We start from the raw sequence: 22,826 nt of genomic DNA, 5'->3' as shown, positions 1-22,826 counted from the left end.
ATCCTAACCCCTGCCTTTCAGGCCCAGGCCTGTTAGCAAAACCCAATTGCTATATAGAACAAAGGTTAACTTCTGCAAAATTTGTTTGTCTGTATATAGGGGGCACGAGGGGGGGGGGTGATGAAGAAACCAGAAAAAGGGGAACTGAGGGAAGCTCAGCTAGAATGCGACAAGAGCCTTATCCAACGCAACCGCAAAGGAGGGGTCTTACAGGCAGGCAGACTACCAATGAAAACCTCATTTATACAATAACAGGAAAACCCCTAGATGGTGAAAGGCAGTGACAGGCTCGCTAAAAATAAGAAAGTATGCCAAATAAGGAGTTAATAAAGTATAATGTGTGTGATGTGTAATTATGCTTTGTGGTTTTAGCCTTTATAAGCTTGGTGAAAATCTGTTAAAGACAAGGCAGCTACCCCCACCTTCTTTGTGTGGGGCCATGTTGACCTTCCCTTTATGCATATCGGTATTTTAATAAAGGTGCCTCAGTGTGTCTGACCCAAAATCAACGGTGTGGTCAATTTTTCCACGACAATACCGATCAGGGAGAAGCAATGTAGATGCATATGCATTGTCCAGGCGTCCACAAGCACCAGGAGTTGCTGTGATACCCACGGATGGAGTGAGAGCTATTTGCAGTGTGAGTCGCCGAGAGCCGGAGGCCCATGAGAGCCTTCATGGATGCGTTGCTGAAGCTTTGGGCCTGCCCCCTGAATGCGTGCCTTCTGCTTCAGTGAACTATATTGCTTTGGACCAATCTCCCTTGCCCGTGCTCAATGCGGCTGACTGGCAGGAAGCCCAGCTGCAAGATATTGACATTCGTGATACACTACTTGCCAAAAGGGAGGGGCGAGGCCCAGCTGAGGTTGTCCCACCTACCCCAGAGGGCAAACTACTATTGAGAGAATGGACCAAGCTAAAACTGATTCAGGGAGTGCTACACCGCGTGACCACAGACTCTCTACAAAAGCAACGGAACCAACTAGTGCTGCCAAAAGAGTACAGAGCCCTGGCCATGAGGGCCCTGCATGATGACTTTGGACATTTAGGGATGGAGAGGATCCTGGAACTTATCCGAAGTAGGTTCTATTGGCCCCAGATGGCTGAAGATGTTCGCAGGAAATGTGAGACCTGCGCTCAATGTGTTCAAAGGAAAACTCTGCCCACAAGAGCTGCATATCTGAAGAACATTACCAGCAACAAACCTCTGGAGCTGGTTTGCATTGATTTCTTGTCTTTAGAAGTGGACAAAAGGAATATTGGGAACATTCTGGTCGTGACCGACCATTATACGCGATATGCGCAGGCATATCCCACACGTGATCAGAGGGCCACCACTGTCGCTTGGGTACTTTGGGAAAAATATTTCTCAGTTTATGGATTCCCAGCCCGGATACACTCGGATCAGGGACGAGACTTTGAGAGTCACCTTCTGAAGGAGGTGCTGAGGATAGCAGGAATTAAAAAGTCGAGGACAACGCCTTATCACCCGCAGGGTGACCCTCAGCCAGAGAGGTTCAACCGAACCCTGTTAGATATGTTAGGGACTTTGCGGCCAGAGCAGAAGGCAACCTGGAGCCAACATGTTGCATTTCTGGTGCACGCCTACAACGCCACCAAGAATGATGCTACGGGAGTCACCCCATATCTCTTGATGTTTCGGCGAGAACCAAGATTACCCATAGACCTGTGCTTTGGTGTATCAGAGGATGGTGATAGCTATGAAACCCATCAGCAATATGTATCCCGACTACGAGAAAAGCTGCGGGATGCTTACCACTTAGCTACATCTGCAGCTCAGAAGAATGCAGATCGTAACAAACATCGATATGATGCTAGAGTACGTCTGCAAGAGCTCCAGCCAGGGGACAGAGTCCTGCTGCGAAATTTGGGTATTGCTGGCAAACACAAGATAGCTGACAGATGGAAGGCAATACCTTACTTGGTCATGGAAAAGCTAGGAGACCTGCCGGTCTACAAGATCAAACCTGAAGAGGGTCCAGGGCAGACAAAGACCGTGCATAGAAACCTTTTGCTCCCGGTGGGGGAATTGGTAGGCAGCCCTTATGAGATGGGCCACAACAGGGCAATTGGGCAGAACGAAGGTACTGTACCAAAGCCACCTCCCAACGTGGACAGCCGGCCTCCTGCAGCTAACCTACCCCTACTCAGCACATCTGAGAGTGAGTCTGAGGAGGAAGACACAACCATGGTGTATCCTAGGATGAAGACAAGATTGCAGTCTTGATCAGCTGAATCAAAAGAGACTACCTCCTCTTCCGCCCTAAACCCTATGGCAGAAGTATTTAGGCCCATTCCTGACACTCCTGAGCCACTGGTGGAACCCCCGTGTAATGACTTACACAGATTATTGGACAGTGGTGACATACAGATGGAAGATGTCCCAAGCACCTTCGATCCTCCACGGTTAGAACTAGAAATGCAGGGGCCTATGCCAGTATCCGAGGGGAACTCACAGGAAACCTCCCCATCCGTCACTCAAGAGGATGTCCCCCCTACCACAGCAACAGAGATTCTCCATAGGCGAGACAGAGTAATAATACCAGTGAAACGGCTAACTTACGATGCACCTGGGGTGATTAGTGAGGAGCCAATACATTTAGCACACAGGTTTGTGAAAGCTAAAGTGGGCTATCTGAGGCCCTTTGGAGGGGACCAGTAAGTTGGTATAGTAGGGAATGTGATTTGTCGGGACGACAAATTCTTGGCTGGGGGGAGGATGTAAGCAGAGTCAGGATGAGATCTACCCTGACATCTGGTGGTACATTATGAGGAGTGGGCAAAGGAATTTTAGGAATGTGCATTTGCATTGGTAAACTCACTCCACTTAGCATAACACACAGCAGCATGGGATGGTTATTTTCACACTGTGGAATCCCCAATTTCTTTGTTATTGGGGCAGGAAGGAAAAAAAGGGGCTGTTACCTTAATTATGTGAATGAGGAACTATGAGACTTCTTTATGACAGAAATGACTCAACCTACATTAAATAGTACTTGCTAGACAAGGGACATGGGTTCCAAAACCCAGTGGAGGGAGAGAGGCTGGGGACTGGTGTGTGTACCTGATGGTATGGGCCCCTTTTGAGGGCCTGGAACACCAATTGCACTTCCTCCTCTCTCCACTGTTAAAGAGCAGAGCTAATTTTGAATCCTTTAGGAGTCCATCTGGAGGCTGCTGACGTGAATTCACATTGGGCTAAGGTGGCACTGGGGCTCCTTTACTACAAGAGCTGAAATCACTAAAAGAGCTAAGCTTACTGAGCTGAGATCACTGAGTGGGGGAGCCTGAAGATCGATTGCTAAGCAGCTGGCAGAGCGGAGCAGTCTGCAGCACGTTGGCGCAGCCTGTGGAGCGGTTCGCGGGTTGGCTGGAGGAGCGGCACAGCTGGTGGAGTGGAGCCAGTCGTGGTGAAGGCTACAGCAGAACTCCACGGAGAAGCGGGGCAGTTGGCCCTGGCCCACGTAAGGTGTCCCTTAACACCCTGCGTGTGCCCCCACCCCATTTCCACCCAGGCTGGGGGGGTAAAACTCTGCAGATAAACTTTTGAACTCTGGGGTGGCACTGACCAGAGACTGAGACTCTTGGGTTGTTGGACTTTGGGGTGATTGGACTTAAGACCCTAAGGAGGAAAGGACAGTGCCAAATGTACTTGGGGTGGGTTTTTTGCTTATGGTTTGTGTATAGTCCTGTTTGTGGTGTCTCTCCAACGTGATGCCGCATTGTTTCCCTCCTTTATTAAAAGGATTTTGCTACACTCGGACTCTGTGCTTGCGAGTGGGGAAGTATTGCCTCCTAGAGGCGCCCGGGGGGGTGGTAGGTAATTGTCCCAGGTCACTGGGTGGGGGCTCGAGCCGGTTTTGCATTGTGTTATTGAAACGGAACCCCTGGATACTGAACCCGGCCCTTGTTGCTGCCAACTCAAAGGGGCAGAAGGGTTACAGTAGTAAGATGAGGCCCTGAGACATAAACACTTGTATCAGAGGCCCAGTATGAGGCCTGAGGCCTGAACTGAAGTAATGGTCAAGGTGTTGCTAACATAAAGCAAAGTTAAGCTGTGAGCCAGAGGCAGGCCCTGCTCACAGAAGTTGGCAAGAGGAAGGCTGCTAAAAGCACGTGGTCTGCTGTGCCAGCGATCTGCAGAGCCGGGGCAGCACACAGAGGGAACACACACATGCAGCTGACTTTTATCAACATTGAACAGAGCAAAGCACCACACCAGTGGCATCTGACAACATACATCAGTACAATTGAAAGCTTTTTCATGTGTAGCTCTCTTTTAGAACAGTCTCCGTGTGCTATTACATCGTATTGTAAAACATGACATCAAAAGTAGCTCTAGAAATCAAAACTCCTGTGTCTCTTGAGTACTTGCCCTAAAGGCTGCTGCATACCATCAGCACTTTTAAATTGTGCCCTTCCCTCCCCCCCCCTCTATCAGCAGTTACCAGTCGCCTCTTGTTTGAACTTCCAAGAAATGTCAGGAACCCTCCAGGGAAGAAAATGAATTTTGCAACCCAAGGAATAAACAACAAGACTGAAATGTAGACAATAAATTAAAGTAAATCTGAGGCTTCACAATAGTCTTAGTTTGTTTGGATTACAGTTCCGTATGGTCTTGCCCTTGGGAAAGCATTTGTTAGAGCAAGAATAAAATACACAGACCTGAAATGTTTTGCTTTAGCTTGCCAGTGTGACCTTCCACTGTGGTGGCCAGACATATGCCTTTTATTCATCTGATTGATTTTAATATATTGCTACACAACAGGCAGATTAGCTGTGTTTAACAATGGAAAACAGAATCTGATCCTTAACTTCCTAATGGCAAAATTCCTTGTGACTCTGGTGGTAATAAGGACTGCCTCTTAAAATGTACTGTGAATACATGTAACATGGTGTTCATTATGAGGTTTTTGTTACTGAAGTTAGCTGATGTTGTTAACTTCACTTACAGTGCTAGGGTACACAAGCTGCTTATGCCAGAAGGTAGATATCTGTGATTCTGTTTTTCCCCAACTTGCATAAATTGAGGCAACAGTGGGATAAACCATACAGTCTTATTTTGAATCTATATTTTATTTATCAATTTTATTTTGAATCTGTATTTATGACACCAGTGGGGCTTTTGCTTGAGTAAAGAATGCAAGATTTGGCCCTATACAGTCTAGTTGAGAGGAAAGAGGATGAGGAGCCTTGGTTAACGTTATTTTCTAATTACTGCAAATAGGTGATTTATTCTATTCAGGTTCTTATACTACATGTATTACTTTGGTACATGAGCACTAATTGGTTGCTTCACTTTGCACCTCTCCAAGTTGGGGCCAGAGTGATTTCAGAGTCACAATACTTGAGCCAGTTCTGGGAATCTATAGACTAGAAACAAATCTCAGGTTATCCTGTTTATTTTTTTTATATCCATGTAATATAAAAGAAAACTGATAAAGACACAAGGCCTAATTCTCCTCTGAGGGGTTGCACTGGTGCAATTGGAGAATTTGGTCCATTTTCTTTAGCCATAAAAATAAGAAGAAAAAAAGGAGAGAAGAAGTGGAACCACTAAGACTTGAGGTTGAGATTAAAGATAATCTAGGTATGGACTAACACCTAAATGAATACTTTGCCTCAGTTTTTAATAAGGGTAATGAGGAGGTTGGGGGCTGTAGCAGGGTGGCTAATGGGAACAAGGATATGGAAGTAGAAACTACCACATCCAAGGTGGAAGCCAGACTCAGACATTTTAATGGGATGAAATCAGGGGGCCTAGATAATCTTTATCCAAGAATATTAAAGGAACTGGCACATGAAATTGCAAGCCCAAAAGTGAGTGATTTTCATGAATCTGTGGACTCAGGGGTTGTAACCTAGGGAAGGAGAATTGCGCATATTGTGTACCTATATTTAAGAAAGAAAGAAAAGAGATCTGGGAAATTGCAGACCCATTAGTTTGACCCCAAGTGAATCAAAGGTCTTAAAACAAATTTTGAAAGAGAGAGTAGTTAAGGCTATCGAGATAAATGGTAATTGGGATAAAATACAACATGTTTTTACAAAAGGTAGATCATGCCAGACCAGCCTGATCTTTCTTTGAGAAGATAACCAATGTTTTAAACAAAGGAAATGCCTGCTATTGCTGATAATACAGAAGGAGGAGAGAACTCAGCTTGCATTTTAGGTTGAATTTGAAGGGCTGGCAACAAGAAAAAACTTTTTTGTTTAACTTAAAACTGAGCGCAGTTGATCTAGAAATAATTCACAGATAAGGACTATGGAACCCCTTGTCCCATTTGTGGAGGATTTCTTTGCAGAGCAGAACCAAAAACGTTAAACAACCCCTGAAATGTTTTCTTTAAGGCTTGGTAGCATACGGTATGCAATATTTATTTTTCTATTTACTGTCCTTCAGTCTAAAATCATATTTTAAGACAAAAGCTTTCTTCTCTGTTGTAGCTAATGGCAATGCATTTATTAAAATATTTCACTGAATTCAGTTTTCTTTGGGGAAAATGGAGTGGTTTTTCTGAAGTCTTCTGCAATTGAATTCTCCAGAAAATATGGCCCCAGGTTTGTATGTAAACCAAGCCGTATGTGTTCCCTGATAAATGCTTAGCAAATATCAATATTAGAATGGAACATTCTATGAAACAGCAAGTGAAAGGAGCACGGTGTAATCTGGATTTACACCATGAGAGCCAATAACCGAAGTGAGTCAGTTGTTTGTTATTCATGCTCATGAAATAAATCAGGATTAATTTAAATTCAGCTGTCACTAAAATATTCTCTTAAAAGCTGTTATGATCTAAACCAGCAGTTCTCAAACTGTGGGTCGGGACCCCAAAGTGGGTCAGGACCCCATTTTAATGAGGTTGCCACGACTGGCTTAGACTTACTGGGGCTAGGAACCTGGGCAGTGGAACTCAGGTTACAGGCCACTAGGGGCTCAGGCTGGCTCAGGATTTAGTCCCCCTTCCTGGGGTTGCATAGTAATTTTTATTGCCCAAAGGGGGGTCAGGGTGCAGTGAAAAAAAAGGTAATAATTGGAGATATACCAATCTCCTAGAACTGGAAGGGACCTTGAAAGGTCATCAAGTCCAGCCCCCTGCCTTCACTAGCAGGACCAATTTTTGCCCCAGATCCCTAAGTGGCCCCCCTCAAGGATTGAACTCACAACCCTGGGTTTAGCAGGCCAATGCTCAAACCACTGAGCTATCCCTCCCCCCAAAGGGATTTGAAGTTTGAGAACCCCTCATCTAAACCTTCCTTTTATAAGTTATTAACTTGAATGCATAAATATTCTCATGAATTAGAAAAGCAACTGTTAGTCAAAAGGATCATTTCTCACTGAGATTTCCCATTTGCTGTAGGCAGCCGGCTTACCGAGAAGGCACGTCTGACATTAGGGACTTCACTGAAGGCAATCACCACAGGAGTGATATCCAGGGCACTGAACTCCAGCACTGCTGTGTTGATGGAGGTAGCATCCTGTGATGGGCCACTGGTGAAAAATATGGCAACTTTTCTTACGAGAACACCCTGACGAACCCGCTTGAACACATTCCTTGCAATGAATCTCATGGCCACTCCAATATTGCGCCTGCCCGAGGACCTCTCCAGCGGTATTCTCTGGACTGCTTCCAGCAGCAAGTTGTTCCTCTGGAATTCCGAGAATCGGATGAGGTACTTTGTGTTGGTATTATATGAAACTATGGAGACGCGGGCACCAGTCGGACAGTTGCTTTCGCTGAGCTTGATGGCCCGCAGCAAAGATATCACAATATCCCTCATTCTTTCAAATGCTGCTAGGGTAACATCTTCAGACATATCGAGGGCAAACACCAATTCAGTGGGATATACTGGACATTTGGTTGTACCTTGAAATAAACGTACTGTGTGAAAGGGTATCCATAAACCAATGTTGTCATAGTTTCTACAGTCTAAGGAAGAAACTGAGTATAGAGCTATTTACCTGATAAACAAGCTAGAAGGGAGCGATGGGAGAGAGAAAAAAAGAGAATTATTTTATTTTACAATGACCTTGATTAGATTGTATCCATTCATACAGTGGCTTGAAATTACTATAAGGTGGGTGCACAACTGGTTGAAGGACTGGACTCAAAGAATAGTTATCAATGGTTTGCTGTCATATTGGGAGGACATATCTAGGCATCCTGCAAGGGTGAGTCCAGAGCTATTTAATATTTTCATTAATGACTTGGATAATGGAGCAGAGCATATGCTTATAAAATCTGTACATGACACCAGGCTAGGAGGGGTTGCAAGCACTTTGGAGGACAGCTTTAAAATTCAAAATGACTGTGACAAATTGGAGAATGGATATGAAATCAACAAGATGAAATTCAATAAAAACAAGTGCAAAGTACTATAGTTGGGGGGAAATAAAATGCACAACTACAAAATGGGGAATAACGATCTAGGTGGTAGTACTGCTGAAGGGGAACCTGGGGGTGTTATAGTGAACTACAGACTGAATGGGTCATCAATGTGACACAGCTGCAGAAAAGACTCATATGATTCTGGAGTATATTAACAGGTGTGTTGTATGTAAGACACAGGAGGTAATTGTCCTGCTCTATTTGGCACTGCTGAGGCCCCAGCTGGAGTACTGTGTCCAATTCTGGGTGTCACAATTTAGCTTGGAAAGATGTGGACAAATTGGAAAGAGTCCAGAGAAGAGCAACAAAACTGATAAAAAGCTTAGAAAACCTGCCCTATGAGGAAAAGATTAAAAAACTGGCCATGTTTAGTCTTGAGAAAAGACGACTGAGGGGGGACTTGAGAACTGTCTTCCAATATGTTAAGGGCTGTTATAAAGAGGACAGTGATCAATTGTTCTCCATATCCACTGAAGGTAGGACAAGTAATGGGCTTAATCTGCAGCATGGGAGATTTAGGTTAGATATTAGGAGAAACTTTCAACCTATAAGGGGAGTTAATCTCTGAAATAGGCTTCCAAGGGAGGTCATAGAGTCCCCATCATTGGAAGCTTTTAAAAACAAACCGGACAAGCTGGTCAGAGATGTTCTAGGTTTACTTGGTCCTGCTGCAGCACAGCGGGCTGGACTTGATGACTTCTTGAGGTCCCTTCCAGCCCTATATTTCTATGAATCTATGTGATACCCTTGCTTTGAATAAAGAGCCTGATTCAAAGCTGCTTGAACCTTTGGATGGGCCACAGAATCTATATTATTTGCTTCTGTCATCAAGGGGGAAATTGTACCTTCTCTTCTCCTATCCACTGGTGCAGAGGACCCTACAGCAGTCAAACAGGTGCAGTTCTGCTGAGTGGAATTTAAGGAGGCCATGCTTAGGGTATTTACCTCCTACGTGGCCCAGAGCCCAGAGGTGTGGAGGTTGTGTGTGTTCTATTGCACAGGTGGGTGGGGGCTCCATGGCTGAGGGGCAGGTGATAGGAAGGTACTTTCCCCTCTCCAGCACAGAGTTCCTCAGTACCTAGTGGAGTTACTTGGGCAAGGTACTTTGGAGAGCAGGTTAGCCCAAATGAGAGAGACACAAAGAGGAAGGAAATATTAATGAGAGCCAATTAAGGGAGAGCTTGTGCTTTCAAGCCAGTACAGCTTGCAAAGTCAAAAGTTCAGTCCCCGTAGAGGGGTGATTACCTGCCACTACCATCAAAAGGCTAATTATAACATAAGCACAGGGGTGGCTGCTAGTGAGAGTGGGGGTTTGGTTTGGTTTTTATACAAAGGAAATGAATGTTGGGCTTGCAGGTAAAATTGAACATAAGAACGGCCATACTGGGTCAGACCAAAGGTCCATCTAGCCCAGTATCCTGTCTTCTGACAGTGGCCAAGGCCAGGTGCCCCAGAGGGAGTGAACAGAGAACTATCCCATGTTGCCAATTCCCAGCTTCAAAAGTGGGTGGGATACAACATGTATATATTTTTTTTTCCAAAGGCATAGTTGAAATGATACATTTCTATAGCTTTACTTTTTTCCCTGATGAGTTTGACAGTGTTATCAAATGTAAAACGGATGGGCTGAAATCTATATTGACTCCATGTGTATCTCATTTATATTTTTAAAATGAGTATAGTACATGCAAGTGCAAGGTAGCCTTGGAGGCTAACACATTGTATTTATCCATGGAATGGGTACAGCACAGGCAGTGGCAGTGCAAGATTCCCTGAACTGTCCATCAAGGTGACCCAGCCTGTACCTGGAAGGGTCAGCTCTCTTCAGGAGATGGTAGCTCAGTTTCCACAGCGTATTCAGTCCATGGCCTCTGTGCTGAGTCTGCCATCAAGGTTGCTCATTAACGAGGACTGTGACCATGGTTAATGATTCAGACACAGAAAAAATAAACAGGGAGTACAAACTCGTTTCTCATACATTGCTCAATAGCCACCAGAGGTAACAACTTTCAGTCACTACCAGCTTGTGCCAGACTGATACCAGCCCCCTAGAGCCTCAGATCCATCCCCTGAGCCACTGAGTTGCCCAGTATGATTCCATTTAAAAAATATGGTTACGCAAATTCCAGCAGGGGAAAATAAATAAAACCAGTACTTACGGCAGTTTTCTCGTGTGAAATTAACAAGTCTACAAGGCTGCAGAGGGAAAAATGAAAAGATGGTTAAGGGCCAAGAGCCAGAGCCAGCTCCCACTGGAAAATCCATGGGACTTTTTCCATTGACTCCCGTGGGAACTGGATCAGGTCCCAAGTCCTGAGCTCACTTAACCCTGCATAAATCCAAAGTTACAGCCTTACAGTCCGTGCCATTACTCAGGATGTACACTGGTGTACTTGACAGCAGGATCTTACCCTAACACTATAGTAGAAGTTTCCTACGTTTCATTGGACACTTAACCTTTCTCAAATGTATGACATAGATACATTCTGAACTGTTCATTTTGTATAATGTATCTGTGCATTATGATCTATAAGATCATGGGACAGTCATTGGCCTGGCCAGTGCTGCTGGAGGAGTGGATTGGGTGCCAGAGGGGAAACCTGATAGTCTTGGCAGGATTCTACAAGATGAGGAGAGCACTATTCTGTGAGGGGCATATTTCTGCACCTTGGAAAAGGAGCAGCAGGTGCCCCCTACTTAGCTCATGCTATTGACTGCTGAGTGACCTTGCCTGACTTGGACATGTGCCTTAGCTACCAGACTTGTGACAGACCTGCAATAATTCCATAAGCTTTGTCCAGGTTAAGATAAACATTATTGATTTAAGTTTAATAATTTGAGGGTCCGTTGTATTAAAAATGTAATTGTGTATGCGTTGTTGTGAAATTGTATGTAACTGCTCCAGGAGACTGAGCAGTGCAATCTCTGGAAAGTATTAGGAACGTCAAAGGGCTTTGGGGGATAATATGTGTGGGGTCGATTTTCTAGCCAATACTTGGGAGGAAGGAAATGCAAAGAGAGAGGAGAATTTGCATTTCCCTCCTCCCAAGTTACTTTGCTGTTTACCCTGGAAAAGTGTGTGTTTGGGTCAAGGCTCCTTTTACCCTCTTTCCTCACTCTAGCACACCCATATAAGAGGGCAGGGTCTATCCCTAAGTCCCTTTTGAGGTTCTGTAAACTAGTCCAAATCACATAACTGAGAAAAGAGTTTTAATGTTTAAATTGTTTGCAAAACTTTTGCCTGGTTTTAAAAAAATGTTTCTAAGTCCTTGGTTATTTATTTCACACAGGACTGTAACTGTTATACTGCAACAAGCACATGAAGGAAGCTTTCCTTCAATGGCTATTAGAAAACTCTGTACAGTCAATGCTTCTTAAATGGAAAAAACTGAAACTGTTAACTACATGTAGCATGCACTTAGGTTTTAGAAATGAGATGATTACATACCGCCATGGCTATGGTGCCTTTTGGTCCTTTGGTGCCCTGGAACAAATTTAACAGTTGATTAGAAAATCACTCTCATGTTAGGAGCAGGAACATATTTAATATATATTTAATGATGACAGAGGTGTAGAAGAAAAAATCAGGCACACGTGTTGTTTTCTTGACAACTATTTATGACTTTCCAATGTGATTGTCCAGACTATTTCCTGACATGGATGTCTGTAGACTGTTGTACAGTTGAGATGAAGACTGACATTTTGATGTACTTTCTCCAAAGAGTTTTTTCCTGCATGTTACCTAAACTCAGCATTTGCTGCTGCTGTGAAGTGGCATCACTCAGGATTATATTAGTTTCCAAAGTTCTTGCTAGTGGGGTGTCATGGTTTAGATATATCTGCACATTCGACCCCTCTCAGTATCCGAGTGCAATCCCGCCAGGTGACAGACCTCTTGTCTTCGCCTCTCTGGGATGGAATCCCACGATTTTCACCTTCTCAGACCGGGTGCCGGGGTACAGCACTTTGTGTACCAATCATGATTGTTCAGCAGGCCCAACTGTATTTTGCTGGCCTGCAAGACTCCCGTTGGGGAACTCTGACTAGTGTGTGAAACAGGGACCCAAACAGCCTTTTCAAAACAAAGTATTGTTTCATCTTATCTGTAGGAACGCAGCATAATAAGAAAAATGATTTAACAGAACAGTCTGCATGCTTCTGTCTTATCTAAAATGTAGGCAGGCCTACATATCCAAACATTCCTATCTCTGGGACTGGGTGGACAGTCTGTACCCCTGCAGTCTCTGCTTCTCTTTCTCCTCATTTTCAGGGGCTCATGTTTTTATTCACTCTGAAGTTCTTTGTTTCAGCATCTGAATGGAATTCCCTCTCCTCTGTGTCAAGACAGGAGTGTTGAACCCAACATGTCAGAGGTAATCTTTAAAGGGATCAACACCTATATTGTCTTTAAAGAATCAGTGAATGTGTAGCTACCGGCAATGTTTGCCCACTTTCCTGTCTACATACAAACTAACCCATGCCTAAATTTACCCATAAGTAATTATATAGCAAACACCACAGGAACTATAAAACTAGCGGATGGAACATATAATATTTGGAAAATATTACAGGCAGCTCCCTTCCTTCATAGAGGGACCCCCCTGTCCTGGGTCCCCACAAGGATCCCGCTCCAGTGTGAGGCAACAGACTCCCTTAAGGACAAAACAGGGAGGATTGATTGAAATAAAAGTGATTTAAGTCACCAATTTTAATCATTATCTAAAATCATCAAGGAGGAAACCTTAACTTAAATAACTGATTTTAATCTGAGTTTGCAACTGTATTTAAAGAAAGGTTCATTACAACATGTTGCTTTGCAACTCAGGATAACCTTCACACTACATTTGGTACTTCCCTTTGCTCACCAGGAGGATACACAATCGCTACACACATTTTTAAGCAATTATACTGATTAACATACATTTATTCAGATCTTTAATTTTTGCATTTCTCATTATTTTTGAAAATGGTGAATGATAGAATTCTTAGTTCCTAAAGTAAGTTAATTCTTTCTTTAGGGAGGCAGTGTGGGGTAGTGATGAGAGCCCTACACTAGGACTCAAGAAACCTGTGTTCTATTCCTAGCTCAGGAACTGGTCCTGCTGTGTGACCTCCAGGTCTCAGTCCCCCCTGTGACTTGCACTTCATATGTTTTATGGAAATATGCTTATGAGTGTGAATAGGATGTAACTGGAATATGCTTTTTGCAAAAGGTCTCTTGTAAGGTATCATTACAAAGCTTATAATCTACTGAGTGTGGTCATTCTATTTGTATGAATGTATCATTCTTGTATCTAAAACTAGAAATATGAAATATTACTCTGAGGTCCTATTGTAATTATGCAATGTGTGGGCCATTAATGGTGGCTTAGGATCTTGATGACTCCCATTGATTAGAACAATTGGTTGTAAATGGCTCTGTTTACCTGTAAGCCTTTCTGTGTCCCTGTAAGCCAGGCGGGGAAGAATGGAGGCTTGAGGTCTCACAGGACATGTGACCATGTCACCTGGTACTGGAATCCACCTTAAACCTGGTGCTTTTCCATTTAGAAGGAGGGGTTGGGACCCAGAGAGACAAAAGGTTCCTGCCGTGTGCCAAAGCTATAAAAGGGGTGGAACAGAACAAAGGGGGCTGCCAGGCATGAGAAATCCCCTAGGTACCACCTGAGCTGGAACTAGTAAGAACTGTATCAGGGGAAAAGATTGGGCCCAGACTAAGAAGGAGTCTAGTCTGTGAAAAAAGCTTATTGGAACATCTCTGAGGGTGAGATTTACCTGTATTCAGTTTCTTTAATGTATTAGGCTTAGACTTGCATGTTTTCTTTTATTTTGCTTGGTAACTTACTTTGTTCTGTCTGTTATTACTTGAAACCACTTAAATCCTACTTTTTATACTTATCAAAATATTTTACATGTAAACTAATAGAGTTATTACACAAAGTATTAATTTAGTCAGTAAATTCACAGATTGTTTTGGGTTATCACAGACCAGATTTTCAAAGGTATTTAGGTGCTTAAAGATGCAGATAGTCACTTTTGAAAATCCCACTAGAAACCTAAGCAGATTATAATATTCATAAAATATTACAGACAGTAAAGAGCTTAATTAAGTGTCTAACTCCCATTGAAATAAATGATATTCCCCCCAGTTGTGTAGATAATTAAAAAAGAGGAACTCTTTAATATTTGAGGTGGCCTCATTGATGCCGCATTATATGTATTTATTTAAACGATTTCAATAGACTATAGTAAATTTTGGCCTTAACACAAGTTGTCATAATTTCAAATTTAATTTTAAACAGGTTTGTTTTTAAAAAGAAAAATGTATTTAAATTAAATAAAAATCCAATTTTGATTTTTTAAAATCAATTTTTATCTTCCCTGGGAGAAAAAACAATGGGGAAGGTACAATTCTGTCCTCAGTTAAACCCATGCCATTCCAGGTTTTCTTGGGCACAGCTGAGGGCAGGATATATCTGTCTATGCACGCTTGATTAGTGAACTACATTTTATTGTAAGCAGCATTGTCAAATGCATGATTAATCCCAAATCCCAAGGTTAATACTCAGTTTTAAATGTGGTACCTGTGGTCCTGGTGGCCCTTGGTCCCCTGGATTTCCCTCTGAACCTGGAAAGCCAGCATTGCCCTAAAAATAGAAACTGAAGAATAGTTACCAAGTCAAATTTTCAGTTTTTTGATTCAATGTTTATAAGGACAGACATGGGAGCAGATCCATCACTGACGAAAATCTCCATAGCTTCATTGAAATCCAGTTGAGGAGCTGGCTACTGCAATTTAAATAAAGATAGCGTAATATACAATATAGAACAGCCCTCATAAGTAATAGAAATCAGTGAAGAACATTAATATGCCTGAGATCATCATACCTCTGAGACCTTGAAGCAATAAAGTAATGAGACTGATTTTCAATCCCTTTCTGGATAGGGACTAAATTCTAGAAACTTTATTCAAGGCCCCCTTCACATGTACTTATCAGAAAGACTAAGAGTGTTTATTATTCTTACCCTTTTTCCTCTAATTCCTTTGGACCCTCTATCTCCTTGACTGCCTGGATCACCATCTTCTCCCTACAAGTTAATCAAAACCAGAATCTCTGTAGTGAAGGACACACACACACAAAAAATAGACACACACAGTGCAAAGCAACATATACCAAAAGCAGAAAATATCCATTGTATTGTACCTGTGGACCAGGGTATCCTGGGAATCCAGATTCTCCCTGGTATCAGAGAAAAAGAGAAACAGACCTTAAAATTTTATTAACCGTTTCACTGCTCCTTATTTGAAGAAGATATTTTGTTTTTAATCAGAAAAAAATTAAGGATTTCTAGTTACAGTCAATTTAAGCTACAACAGCCATTTCTCAGCCTCAAATGGCCCCATTTAAAGCTACAGCAATTTAAATATTTCCAACAGTTTTTATTTCTCTTCTAATTACTATTTTATTAATTTTTTGGGTTTTTTTAGTGAAATAAAGTGGAATTCTATTTTAGTGATCATATAACCATAGTATATGGTTCAAATCTTACTTTTCAGGAGTTGTTTCCTAATGGTACCACTGTGTTGGCCCCACCCTTATATCAATCAATGGGGCATTCAGGTTCAAGTGTTAGATCGAAAATAGCGTTGTGTTGTTGTCGTGTTTGTTTTTTCAAAGGAAGGAAATTATTTCACAGTCTTTTGTGTGCTATTTGGCTGCAGGTAAGAAATGTTAATAGCTTCCATGAGTACCAGTCAGAGCTAAAGTACAGCCTTTCCGGACAAAGAAACTAGCAAAATTCGCTCTGTGTCTGTGTAGGATTGTCCCATGCACGTGTCTGATTTAGGAAGCTCACTAATGGGGGGTTGCCCAAGAGATCCTTCAAACATGATTCTACCATAATAATTTATTCCCATTTGAATGGTAGGCTTGTTTTCCTAGGACATTGCATTTAATGAAGTGTAAGTTAGCTAGTGAATCTATACAATTTATAGTAACCTTTCTGGATTACTATATTTAAGGTTGTTCCCTTTGTTGTTAGGAGGATCCCAACCTTTTTTTGGATTAGATTCTGCCTCAGTTTTGGCCAGGCACACCTTGAGGGAGAAGGGAAATAAAGAACCTTGCATGGCTCACATAAGGCTTAGAACTGGCCAAGCTCACCTAGCGATTAGGCAGATTGCTATCCATTTAGTCCCCCAAAGGGTGGGAAAGGGTAGGGAGTGGATGGAGCCCTGGCTCCCCCTTCTGCTGTGGAACTCATGCCTGCAGGAAGTTGTTGAGGGCAAGAACTGTTCAAAAAGGAACTGGATATTTACACTGGTAACAAAAATATCCAGAGTTAACATATTTAATAACATTTTTGCAAGGGATATTAAACCTCATGCTTCAGAACTAATCTCTAGTTCTTAGAGAAAAGGATATGATGTATGGGCAGATTACCTCACTTCTGCCTACTGCAGGGTTTAAACCAGTGGTTCTCAAACTTTTGTACTGGTGACTCATTTCACGTAGCAAGCCTCTGAGCGCGATCGCCCTTATAAATTACGTTTTTATATATTTAACACTATTATAAATGCTGCAGGCAAAGCAGAGTTTGAGGTGGATGCTAACAGGTCGCAACCCCCCATGTAATAGCCTCATGACCCCCTGAGGGGTCCCGACCCTCAGTTTGAGAGCCCCTGGCTTAAACTTTTCTATGGAGCATTTGGTGCTGGTCACAGTCAGGGATAAGACACTGGACTAGATGGACCTTGGGTCTGATCCAGTCTGGCAATTCCTCTATTCCTTGTTTCATGTACAGCGTGCTGGGTCATAACATGAAAGGATTCCACGCTTGTAAAACTACACTGGCTCTTTATTAAGAGAACTGTTTACAGTGATATTGCAACTGCAGCTAGAATTCTAGCCATGAGCACAGCAACTGACTTCCAGTGCCTCCTCCAAACTCTTCCCTCCTGCAGCCTGTGCTCCTCTCGCCAAGCAGGTTGCTATGCTACTGACTAAAGCTAAATTGCAATAAGCATGTCCACATAAGGTTTTCAACCAGTTTAAATCTTTTTAAAACAGATTTAAGTTCAATAAGAGAGATTCTCATATAGACAAGGCCCACGGTAGCTATCAAGGAGTTAAGTGATTTAACCAATAGAAATGTATTCAGAACGTCCAGGGAGCAATGTCTATTGGAGCTGCCATTATCACCCTTAAGAGAGCTCAGGCTAACTGCAGCAGACTGGTGAAAACAGGTAATTATTTAGCTGAAGTTTGCCTAGCATAAAATTATGAAGGAATTTTCTCTTTCTCTTAATGAAAGAAAAGACTCGGGGGGGTGTTAGGAAACTTTGCTAAGAAGAAAAGGCACCAGGAAGATGGCCCCTGGTATGCCATTTGTTTACATCTGAACTAAAAGGAATTATTAATGCATGCTTAGATCAAGACTGAGAAGATTCAGGGTGTTGTTTGTGCATGACACACTATCTAACATTTAATGTGAGGTGTATCAATAATAACAGCTAACGTGGGTATGCTTGCACGTTCTTTCTATATTTTTGAAAAACCTTCCTTCCCAACATTTGTCTTTCCTTTTGTCTCTTTTTTGTTTATGGCCTTTAAATAGAACAGTTGTTGGGGATTAACTAGAGAAAAATTTTACACAGAAGAAAGCAAATGCAGTAGAGCAAGTTTTGAGATTGACACTCATCTATTCCCCTCAGATTTATTTTTGGAAAAGATTATTACAATGTTGCCTGTTGATAGACTTTCTTATTTCTTAAATCCAGTTTTTAGTGGATGGTGTCCAGAAATCTTTTATCATCATTTGTTGTATGCAGGGTTTTCTCTTTATTCCGAGTGATAAATATTCATAATGATTGGAATGAATATTGTGGGATTTTTGAATTATTATTGTTGTAAAATGTTATGGCTGGATTATCTTTCAAATGGTTCCTTGCAATGTGTTACACATTTTTTGTTAGTAAATCATTGCTATCTCTCCGTTTACTCGGGAAAGGGAATTGAGCGACAGCGTCACAAGCTGTTTTTGCTCAAATTTCCCCCTTCCTGTGTCCATACCCAAAACAAAACAAAAAACAACTACTAAATACAAATATCCAGGGAGAAGTTCACAGATTAGAGGGCCAGATCGTCAACTAGTGCAGAGGAGTTATCGACTGATTCCAATGGAGCTACACAGAATTATACCAATTTTAGACCTGGCCCTTACTTTGGATCTTTTATTGTAAATGGTTTCTATTATTTTTAGAAGAGATTAGTTAATTCAGGGATAGGCAACCTATGGCAGGGTGCCGAAGGCGGCACGCGAGCTGCCTGGGTCCTGGCCACTGGTCCGGGGAGCTCTGCATTTTATTTAATTTTAAATGAAGCTTCTTAAACGTTTTAAAAACCTTATTTACTTTACATACAACAATAGTTTAGTTATATATTATAGACTTATAGAAAGAGACCTTCTAAAAACGTTAAAATGTATTACTGGCACATGAAACCTTAAATCAGAGTGAATGAATGAAGACTCGGCACAGCACTTCTGAAAGGTTGCCGACCCCTGATTTAATTATTTTTGTAAATAAATATTAACTTAGGGCTAGATGACCCCTAGCTCTTCCTTACTGAGCATAAGCCCATGGGGATGTAAGTTCCCTCTCTATCTCTCCTCTGATACCCTTGCTCAACCAAGTAAGGGCTCCTCAAATAGCTACTGCTCTCTGGCCACCACAGACAGGGAAGCAGCTTGACCAGTACTTCCCTCGATGAACAAATCGGTTGGATGGGGCAGGAAATGGGAAGACCCTTGGCTCTGCCCTCCACATACCTGCTAGAGTAGCTGGTTGGGTGCACTCGGGGGAGGGGAAATAAGCTGTATCCCAAAAGTCAGTACAATAAACTGAATCCCCCACTTTACCCTCACAACAAGGAAGGAATGGCCAGCGGTGGCTCCAGGCACCAGCGTTCCAAGCGCGTGCCTGGGGCAGCAAGCCATGGGGGGCGGCCTGCAGGTCCCTGCGAGGGTGGCAGTCAGGCAGCCTTCAGAGGCTTGCCTGCAGGAGGTCCACCAGTCCTGCAGATTCAGCAGCAATTTGGCGGCGGGTATGCTGAAGCCGCGGGACTGGTGGACCTCCTGCAGGCATGCCGCCGAATCCACGGGACCAGGGACCTCCCTCAGGCACACAGCCGAAGGCTGCCTGACTGCCGTGCTTGGGGTGGCAAAAAAGCTAGAGCCGCTCCTGGGAACAGTTCCCTCCCAGGACTCCTCCTGCAGGGACACAGATACATGCCACCACTCACTTGGGGCTGAGAGACAGCTCTCCTTCCAACCCTTACTGACTGCGGGAGTCTGTGAATGGTGTCTGCACCAAGGCAATGTTCCAGGAGCCACTGAGCCAGAACTGGAGGTAACTACTACTACTGCAGCTCCAAATTCAGAAAGCCTGATACACAGGTACACACAACCAGGGATGGGCTTAGCCTCTCGCATTCTGGAGAGGGACTCGGACAGTGTCTGAAATTTCCTTGGTCATGACAAATAAATCTGACTGGTATCTTATGAGGCGTGACGTTCCATGACTGAGACCTCTGCTTCATCTCACCTTTGCTCCTTTGTTTCCTGCAGGACCATAGCCATCATTGCCATCTAGGCCCTGCATGGGTTGGAAAAGATACTGTTGGTTAGTTTCAAATATAGAATTAGCTGTACATTTAATACTCCACTGGCCTAAAGGAGCACTCATGATTTTGGGCCCTTAGCAGCTATGGCTGATTCTATAGTGGAGGGTGTCACAGACACAGTGTAGCAGCTATGGCAAAAGCCATCAAGAGAAGATACAGCCTAAAGCCAATATCCTCTTCTTCAATCTACGGGACACCTTCCTTATATTTTCTCTCTTCCTCCAGGGTCTGAAGGCAAAATTCTTCTCTCCAAGCCACAAGAGAAATTTTCCCTGGAGCTCTTGAAAGGAGAAGAGGATTGGTCCTATACAGAGATGGCATCTTACTGGCATATTCATTTGCCTGGACTCCATAACAAAGAAATATGATTGTACGATAGTGGCTTGAAGGTGAGAATAAGTTGTTCTACTCTTCTGTCTGATGGGTGGCTGAAAAAGCGCAAGTGTCTTCCTTGCAACAAAATAAAGATACATAGACACTAAGACCACAACACACCACTGATGATCATCTAGTCCTACCTCCAGCATAATACAGCCAAGAGGGCTGTGATATTAGTGGGAAGACTGAAAACTGAGCAAAAAGATTTTAAAATATCCCAAATGGACAAACATAGAATGAAAAAGAAAATGAGATGAACTGCAAGGCCTCACAACTCCCAGCAGTTAACACAGAGAACCCAAATCGGAAGAGCAAGACTTACAGGCATCCCCCTTGGGCCAGGGGGTCCCAGCAGACCCATCTCACCAGGATCTCCAGGTTCACCCTATTATAATTTAAATATAAAAGATATTACACTTTAACATTTGGCTTACCAGGGAGCATTTTGTTTTTAGTACAAGGGGTTTGGTCACTGAGGTAAGAGTTGTGCTTGCATTTTCTGCAGATTAAAAGCTGCAAGTCATAAAAGTTCAATAGCAGATCAGACTCAAAGCTTTTACAGGGGCTTCGTCTCATAGGAACTGGAAGGCAATCCTATGTGCACACGTGCAGCCAAATCCCACAGGCCTTACTCTGGCAAAATTCCCATTGTTACCGAACTGAGAAGACTGAATGTGGCACAGCACTTCTTAGATGGTGACTTATTCCAGTAGGAAGCAGCATTATCTGGTGGCTACAGGGTGGAGACAGGGAGTTAAAATTCCTAGGTTCTTTTCCCAGCTTTGGTCTTCTCACTTCCACTATCTTTACCTTCAGGCTACCTCTGTACACATTGAGTTTAACAATACCTACTTCAGAGAAGTTGGGAGGCTGAGTCAAGTAATATTGGTAAAGCACTTTGAAATCCTTGGATGAAACACTATGTATAAATTATACTGTTGCTTTTCTTTAATAGATTTAGACTACATATGAAAGATTCTACCACAGGTAATTCAATTAAAGGCAAGGAGGGGCTAAACAGTCTTATAAAGAAACAAATCATAAATCAAAACCTCCTAACATGATATCAGACCAAAAATGTGGATTTCAACCCATTTGGTCTAATATCCGCTTGACCTAATCATCCCCACAGTAGGCATGCTTGGTGGATTCCGATGTGATGGCCACTGTCTTGCTTGATTGGGCATAGAGGGGGAACTGTAACACACTCATCTATGGGTTACACCTGCACCCCAGCACACAAGAGCTTTTTGTGAGTGACCCAGGCCAGGATGGGAACCAAGGTATCTGGTGATTAGAACAAGAAATGAGAAGTCAGGTTCCACATGTATCATCCTACTGTAGCTTTGCCACTGATTGGGGAACCTTGAATAAGTCACTTAGGCCCTGATCCTCAAAGACATTTAGGTACCTAACTCCCATTGAAATCAGGGAGTTAAGTGCCTAAATACACTGGGCCTGAGCTTCACTGCCCATATTTATCCATATGTAAACTATAATAATGCTAACGAATATCAGAGGGGTTTTGTGTTTGTAAGTTCAATGAGATCATTGAATGAAAGGTGCTGCAGAAATGCAATGTACTTCTTAAAATGCTTACCTTTGGTCCTCTGGGCCCTGGATTCCCAGGAGCGCCTGCAGCACCTGGCACTCCTGGATTAGCCTACAATCAGAAACACAAATTAAAGGGTGCATTAGAGAAAAACTAATGTTCGCCAGAGCTTGGAATGGCTCTAGAAGTATTCATTACATTTGGCCCATCCAGTGGCATTTCTCAACGCTTTCGGGAATCACAGTAATAGTGATGTGCAAAAGACAATCATGCAAATTCTTTTCTCTTTTCCATGTAAACACTTTGAGAGTTCCAATATTCCTAAGATATTATTTGTTAAAGCATCATAGAGGCTACACATACACAAAGTAACTGGATCTGAAAGCACGAGTCTCATCACACAATTGAAGTTTATGCCTAAATCTTGATCTATTGCTCCAGATCCTGACTGAGTTACACAGGTGTAACTCCGCAGTAACACTGTTGAAGTCAATGGTGTTACACCAGTGTAAGCAAGAACAGAATTCAGCCCACAGCATCTATGCTGTCCGCTATTCTTTCATCAGAATACAAGGCAAGTCCCTATAGCCACTCCCAAATGAAAACTCTTACTAACTAAGGGTAGGATTCTGCCTCTAGTTACACTGGTATATGCCCAGAGCAAGCAATGGAGTTACTCCAGTATACACCAGGATAACAGAGCAGAATCTGGACGTAAGTGTTTTCACTGTAACCATGAAAGAGCTCAATAACACAAAGTTTCTCTTCTCTCCTGATTTACAAACCAACATTTGCTTTCAA

The 22,826-nt window shown here is 42.8% G+C and overlaps 1 protein-coding gene across 5 annotated transcripts in view; it reads right to left on the bottom strand.

Moving 5' to 3' along the window:
• Window positions 1-22,826, bottom strand: part of LOC120397414 (collagen alpha-6(VI) chain-like) — a 117,800-nt gene that overhangs the window by 30,006 nt on the left and 64,968 nt on the right. For 3 of the 5 annotated variants that reach the window (XM_039523213.1, XM_039523214.1, XM_039523212.1), the window contains 10 exons: window positions 22,074-22,136; window positions 20,796-20,858; window positions 20,017-20,067; window positions 15,617-15,652; window positions 15,438-15,500; window positions 14,996-15,058; window positions 11,860-11,895; window positions 10,571-10,607; window positions 7,985-7,996; window positions 7,396-7,889 (listed from right to left, as the gene is read on the bottom strand). In XM_039523213.1, coding sequence (XP_039379147.1) covers window positions 7,396-7,889; window positions 7,985-7,996; window positions 10,571-10,607; window positions 11,860-11,895; window positions 14,996-15,058; window positions 15,438-15,500; window positions 15,617-15,652; window positions 20,017-20,067; window positions 20,796-20,858; window positions 22,074-22,136 — 918 coding nt within the window. Of the gene's footprint in view, window positions 1-7,395; window positions 7,890-7,984; window positions 7,997-10,216; window positions 10,323-10,570; window positions 10,608-11,859; window positions 11,896-14,995; window positions 15,059-15,437; window positions 15,501-15,616; window positions 15,653-20,016; window positions 20,068-20,795; window positions 20,859-22,073; window positions 22,137-22,826 lie in introns of those variants that run through there. The other 2 variants (XR_005593782.1, XM_039523215.1) reach the window with 2 other exon arrangements.

The sequence above is a fragment of the Mauremys reevesii genome, linkage group 2 (assembly GCF_016161935.1).
Source record: "Mauremys reevesii isolate NIE-2019 linkage group 2, ASM1616193v1, whole genome shotgun sequence".
Lineage (NCBI taxonomy): Eukaryota > Metazoa > Chordata > Testudines > Geoemydidae > Mauremys > Mauremys reevesii.
This window is presented reverse-complemented; position numbering and strand designations above follow the sequence as displayed.